Raw genomic sequence first — 7,001 nt, 5'->3', positions numbered from 1 at the left:
ACGCCATTCTCCTGCCTCAGCCTCCTGAGTAGCTGGGACTACAGGTGCCCGCCACCTCGCCTGGCTAGTTTTTTGTATTTTTTTTAGTAGAGACGGGGTTTCACCATGTTAGCTAGGATGGTCTCGATCTCCTGACCTTGTGATCCACCCGTCTTGGCCTCCCAAAGTGCTAGGATTACAGGCTTGAGCCACCGCGCCCGGCCTAATTCACCATTTCTTATTGCCACTGCTGTTTTATTTCTTGCAGTCATCAGGGAACCAGCTTAACCTTCTAAGTCTGTAGTTAACCACAGTAATGTCAATGGCTGCTGGTGAGACTACCAAACAAAGGACTCTGAAATCTAGAAAACTGATGATGTAAAATAATGTAACCCTTCACAAACATACATTGTGAACCCCAATGTGTGAAATGCCAGGCAGATTTTAAAAAATGGAGTCTACCTTGTGGCTCAAGAACTGTCCCCTAGTAAGGCCTCTCCATTCTGTCACTGGAGCTATGGGGAGCTCTGGGTTGAGGGGTCAGGACAGGAATATCTGGGAGCCATGGGAGTTTGGTGGAGTCTGGGCAGGTCAGGTGGTTGTGGCTCAGGGATGAACAGAAACAGCCTCTCCTGCTCCAGGTGGTCAGTTCGGGTGGGTTGCTTCTCTCTGGGCCGAGTGGCAGCACAGAACAGCAGCATGGCTCCGGAGGACAGGCCTGTGCCAATGCCAATCAAGCCGGTTAGTGTCAGGGCACCTTTCTGCCTCTTTTTTTTGAGACGGCGTCTCGCTCTGTCGGCCAGGCTGGACTACAGTGGCATGATCCTGGCTCACAGAAACCTCTGCCTCCCAAGTTCAAGTGATTCTCCTTCTTCAGCCGCCTGAGTAGCTGAGGACTACAGCTACAGGCGTGTGTCACCACCCCCATCTAATTTTTGCATTTTTTGGTGGAGATGGGGTTTTGCCATGTTTCCCAGGCTGGTCTCGAATTCCTGACCTCAAGTGATATGCCCGCCTTGGCCTACCAGATTGCTGGGATTACAGATGTGAGCCACTGCACCTGGCCCCTTCTGCCTCTTCACCCTTGCATTGCCTTCACACCTGCAAACCAAAAGATCCACGTTGAGTAACAGAGGTGTGATGGGGAATATGGTACCCCAAAGACACATGGGACAGCTGTTACCCTGGACTAGGCATTATGTGTTCTTTATGGTAAAAGTAGATACAAGAGGGCACAAGTTTTTGTTTTAGGCTGAAGAGGTTATTTGCTTTTTTTTTTTTTTTTTTTTTTTTTTGAGACGGAGTCTCGCTCTGTCTCCCTGGCTGGAGTGCAGTGGCGCGATCTCGGCTCACTACAAGCTCCGCCTCCCGGGTTCCCGCCATTCTCCTGCCTCAGCCTCCCGAGTAGCTGGGACTACAGGCGCCCGCAACCGCGCCCAGCTAATTTTTTGTATGTTTAGTAGAGACGGGGTTTCACCGTGGTCTCGATCTCCTGACCTTGTGATCCGCCCGCCTCGGCCTCCCAAAGTGCTGGGATTACAGGCTTGAGCCACCGCGCCCGGCCTGGTTATTTGCTTCTTTACAGAAAGAAGAACGCTTGAGGGCTTCCACTTACCGGGAGTCTCAGGTAATCCCTCTGCAGGAGAAACGCTACCAGCAGGGGCCAAGTGTCTCCTACCAGGACCCTGGCAGTGACGGTGTGGAGGAGGAAGGCAAGGACACCTTCAGCCTGGCTGCTATTAAAAACTATTATCAGGGTGAATTCCAAGGTGAGTCAGGTATGGAGGTCACATTTCAACATTTCAGGGTGGCAGTGCCTGCTTTTGCTCTGGCGAGCTGTCACTCCTTGTCCTACTATTTATTGAGGACAAAAGTACGAAGGCCTTTTTGTTTTCTCTCCCACAGAAAAGATTAGCTGTGAAAATATGGCATCTGGCTGGGCGCAGTGGCTCACGCCTGTAATCCCAGCACTTTGGGAGGCTGAGGCAGGCGGATGACCTGAGGTCAGGAGCTCAAGACCAGACTGCCCAACATGGTGAAACCCCGTCTCTACTAAAAATAGAAAAATTAGCCAGGCGTGGTGGCGGATGCCTGTAATCCCAGCTACTCGGGAGGGTGAGACAGGAGAATCGCTTATACCTGGGAGATGGAGGTTGCAGTGGGCCAAGATTGCACCACTGCACTCCAACCTGGGCACCTGGGCAACAAGAGCAAACTCTGTCTCAAAAAAAAAAAAAAAAGAAAGAAAGAAAAAGAAAAAAAACCATGGCATCCTCCAAATAAAATCAATTAAACAATTTATGTCCTTGTGGAAGGAAATGTATATAAGACAGTTCCTCTGCTTGTATAATTAAAGACCCAATATTTAAGCTTCACAGTTCTTAAAACTGATGTGTATGTATTTAAAAGTGATCAAATAACCTGAGAACAAAACCTCTCAAATCTAGTCATTTCAGCATGTCTGAAAGTTCTATTTACCTTCCCACTGAAACTTTTAAAAAAAGTTGACTCCTTCAGGAAAAATGTACAGTGGGAAGTAACAATATTTGACAGAAGAAACACTGAGGAATAAACCATCTTTGAAGGTGAATCCCATGTCTAAAATTCCTTTGCTTTCAGAGAAACAAGCCAGATCTATTCCTCAGACAATGATCAGGGGTCAGAAGATAAGATTCAAAGATTAGTGAGAGCAAAGAAACTCAGTAATGATGAAGACCAAATATAGTCAATTCTCAGAGTTTACCCTGTATTCAGGAGCCAACTGCTGGGAATAGAGCTCACAGACCAGGCATGCACAAATTAGCTGTCTACACACTTGACTGAAATCCAGTGAGATAAATGCAGTAGTAGGACTAGGAGTGACTCAAAGGTCTGATACCTGTGCTCGGGTGGGTCTTGGAAGGCTGCATGGAGGAGGAAGTCTCTGCTGGGAACTGAAGAATGAGCAGAAGCTTGCAAGCACACAGGCTAGGTTAGGCACTCTGGGAACATGGAAAGGCCTGTAAAGAAAGGTGCAGGGCCTGAGATACCAAGTCTCAGCTACAGAACTACAAATTGCTTTATGTGGGTAGAGCAAGGGTGGTCTACCATGTTCACTGTGGGACACTTGGTGTCTTTTAAAATTTATTTATTTATTTTGAGATGGAGTCTCACTCTGTCACCCAGGGTGGAGTGCAGTGTCACAATCTCGGCTCGCTGCAACCTCCACCTCCCAGGTTCATGTGAGTCTCCTGCCTCAGCCTCCCAAGTAGCTGGGATTACAGGCACCTGCCACCAAGGCTGGCTAATTTTGGTACTTTTTAGTAGCGATGGGGTTTCACCATGTTGGCCAGGCTGGTCTCAAGTGATCCTCCCACCTCAGCCTCCCAAAGTACTGGGATTACAGGCATGAGATACCAATACCACCACAGCCGGCCTTTTATTTTTAAGACAGGGTCTTGCTCTGTTGCCCAGGTTGGAATGCAGTGGTATGATCATGGCTCACTATAGCCTCAATCTCCTGGGTTGAAGTGATCCTCCTTCCAAAGCCTTCTGAGTAGCTGTAACGACAGGCGTGCACCACCATGCCTGGCTAATTTTTAAAATGGTTTGTAGAGATGGGGTCTCAATATGTTGCTCAGGCTAGTCTCGAACTCCTGGCCTTCAGCAATCCTTCCACCTTGGCCTCCCAAAGTGCTGGGATTACAGGTGTGAGCTATGGTACCTGGCTTAAAACTGGGTGTCCTTATTGTTTCAATGTAATAGTAGTTGAGGGGTTATCTCATTTATTATAAAAATATTTTCCTTTGTTTTCTTTTCCTTTTATAAGATCACAGGTACAAATAAATTTTAAGTCTTTTATTTATCTATTTATTTATTTTTTATTTTGAGACAGTCTTGCTATGTTGCCCAGGCTAGAGTCAGTGGCACAGTCTTGGCTCACTGCAACCTCCGCCTCCCAGGTTCAAGCAATTCTTGTGCCTCAACCACTTAAGTAACTGAAATTACAGGCATGCACCGCCATGCCTGGCTAGTGTATGTGTGTGTGTGTGTGTGTGTGTGTGTCTTTAGTAGAGATAGGATTTTGCCATGTTGGCCAGGCTGGTCTTGAACTCTTGGGCCTCAAGTGATCTGCCTGTCTCGGCCTCCAAAAGTGTGGGGATTACAGGCATGAGCCACTGTGCCTGGCCTTAAGTATGAATTATATAAGAGAATCACTATGGTATTGCCCATTGGCCATATTAATTCATTGAATGTTTTCTGAACACATGCTCTGTTCTAGGTTCTGGAGATACAGACAGGAAAAACACTGCAGTGACAACACTGGTCACTGTGTGTTCATTTATTTTTTCCTCTCTCTACACAACACACAGTTGTCCCTCAGTATTCATGGTGGATTAGTTCCAGGACTCAGAGGATACCAAAATCACAAGTGCTCAAGTTGCTTATATAAGATAGTTTAGCATTTGCATATAAGCTATGCACATCCCCCTGTATGCTTTAAATCATTTGTAGGCTGGGTGCTTTGGGAGCCCAGCATTTTGGGAGGCTGAGGCGGGTGGATCATTTGAGCCCAGCCTGAGACCAAGATGAGACCCCCATCTCTACAAAAAAAAAAAAATTTAAAAAATTAGCTGAGCGCAGGTAGTCCCAGCTACTCAGGAAGCTTAGGCAGGAGGATCAATTGAGCCCAGGAGGTTGAGGCTGCAGTGAGCCGTAATCGTGCCACTGCACTCCAGCATAGGCAACAGAGCAAGATCCTGTCTCAAAACAAAAAATTATCTCTAGATTACTTATAATACAATATAAATGCTATGTAGGCCGGGTGCGGTGGGTCACGCCTGTAATCCCAGCACTTAGGGAGGCTGAGGCAGGCGTATCACCTGAGGTCAGGAGTTCGAGACCAGCCTGGCCAACATGGTGAAAACCCATCTCTACTAAAAATACAAAAATTAGCCGGGCATGGTGGTGAATGCCTGGAATCCCAGCTATTTGGGAGGCTGAGGCAGAAGAATTGCTCGAACCTGGGATGTGGAGGTTGCAGTGAGCTGAGATCACGCCACTCCACTCCAGTCTGGGAAACGAACAAAACTCCGTCTCAAAAAAAAAAAAAAAAAAAGTAAGGTGTCTCTTCAGCCTTGACCACTGCCTAGGGGAAACCTATTCAGTTGCCTGATGTAGACAGTGTCTGAGCTCTAGCGTGAAGGGCTGGCTCCCTCACTGTCAGAACCATTTTAGATAAAATTTCCAAAAACAATTTATTTTGAATTTTATGTCTTACCTCTCATATTTATTCAGGCAAACCTTCCAGAAAGAGGAAAGCAGAGCATGAAGAGGAAGAAGATGACATAAAGCCCTAAAATGTGCACTCATTGTCTTCAACAGTTTGTTTTAAAACAATTATGAAATGACTTGTTTTAATTGAAATTGAGTTGCTTTTGCATAATCCTAGTTGTGAATAAAAAGTTTTCAAAAGCAAGTCCATGACGTTAGAAAATTCATTTTTTCCCAAAGAGGAGGATTTTGTTCACTCTTTTCTGTGGGTGGATCTTAGGTTTTAGTGCATTCCTGCTGTTAAGTTTGGCTCAGTTGTGGCCTCCTCCAGGATGTCCTCCCTGGCCTGCCTAGCTGAGTTTGGGGCCTTTCTGTGCTCTGTAGTCCCCTTAGTATGGCATTAATTCCATTTCCCATATGGCACTGTGCTCTTGGAAGAGCAGGTACAGCAGGGAGATCTCACTGGATACCTGGTACTTAACCAGAGCTGTGTGGGCTTGACCACTTCTAATCCTTAGGGCAGGTGCTGTTATACCCCTTTTATAGATGTGGAAGCTGAGGTTTAAAGAGCTTAAGACCTTTGTACAAAGCTTTTACTTAAGTAAACAAGTAAGCTTTTCTGAGACAAGGGTTAGAATCTTCCATGCATAGTGATCACAATGCTGGGCTAATACTTTAGTGACCTTATGAAGAAATCCAAAATATCTACCCGAGATAAACAGGCACTATTAGATTTAGGGAAAAGTGCAATGGGAAACAAAATACCAGATTTGATTTCTAGTTTTGTGATTGCTATAATAGCTGGGCATAATAGAACCTAAAAACTACTGAATGAACCAACAAATGCTGTTATGTTGGGCAGTCCCTTCTCTGACATCAGTTTCTTGAACTAGGGGGGGCTTTAGATTTGACCACATAAATCCTTCAATTCAATGTTTATATTTCTCTACCTCTGAGAATACTAGATATATGTTTTTAAATGTTTTGTTAAATAGAAATGATCAAAGGGAAAAAAATAGCCCATTTCACCATGCCAAAAATCCCATTTTACAATTCTATTTCCTTCCCTTTTATACTTTTACAGCATAATTTTGTGCTTGTATATTAAACACATTCACAATTAGCATTAACTTCTAAAGAAGAATTGAGAGACTCATTCAGAACAATGAAAGGTACTAGCACAACTTAATTTTAACATCAGGTTTCTTTCTAAGGGGCTGGCCTTGAGGATCTGCTATGTCTGTGAACAGGACAGGGGCTGGGGGACTGGGTTGGGATCTACAAGCCCTCGACCTTTGCAGACCATGCAGGAAAGCTTAACAGTTGAAGGAAAAAAATGTTTGGCAATTTTAGACTCACAAGTGGTCAAGCCACTCCCACTATTTGGTACCTATAAGAGCAGTGGTAGCACCAGGCTGAGCATTTTTAGTTGGACTGCTTTGGAGGACATGGTGAGGGCACTGTTGCCTCACAGCCAGTCCCTGGCACTCAAGTCCTCTTGAACTCAGGGGAGCAGCTCACAACTCAAGCACCCGAGTCTCCCTGACTCACCAAAGGGAATATGCATCGAGGCTTCCTGTACATGAATATGAAGCTCAAAAGCCATTCTCAGAAGGCAGAATGACATTAAAGATTCCAGGTCAATTTCTTTATTCCCCTAAGTTAGGAAAACTCTGAAAACGTTAAATTATTTAACTTTTATCCTTAAGTTTCCTCAAACCTATTACATGTTTCCCTGTTTTTTTTTTTTTGGTTTTTTTTTTTTTTTT

At 45.1% G+C, this 7,001-nt stretch overlaps 1 protein-coding gene across 1 annotated transcript in view; it reads left to right on the top strand.

Moving 5' to 3' along the window:
- LOC105502254 (RNA polymerase-associated protein LEO1-like) overlaps positions 1-2,704 on the top strand; it is a 12,183-nt gene extending 9,479 nt beyond the window's left edge. The window contains exons 9-10 of the mRNA XM_011928655.1: positions 1,565-1,752; positions 2,599-2,704. Of these exons, the coding sequence (XP_011784045.1) occupies positions 1,565-1,752; positions 2,599-2,704 (294 nt within the window). The remainder of the gene's footprint in view (positions 1-1,564; positions 1,753-2,598) is intronic.
- The last annotated feature ends 4,297 nt before the right edge of the window (positions 2,705-7,001 follow it).

The sequence above is a fragment of the Colobus angolensis genome, unplaced genomic scaffold (assembly GCF_000951035.1).
Source record: "Colobus angolensis palliatus isolate OR3802 unplaced genomic scaffold, Cang.pa_1.0 Scaffold78, whole genome shotgun sequence".
NCBI lineage: Eukaryota > Metazoa > Chordata > Mammalia > Primates > Cercopithecidae > Colobus > Colobus angolensis.
Note: the sequence above shows the minus strand (reverse complement) of the source record. Positions and strands in the feature narration are given on the sequence as shown.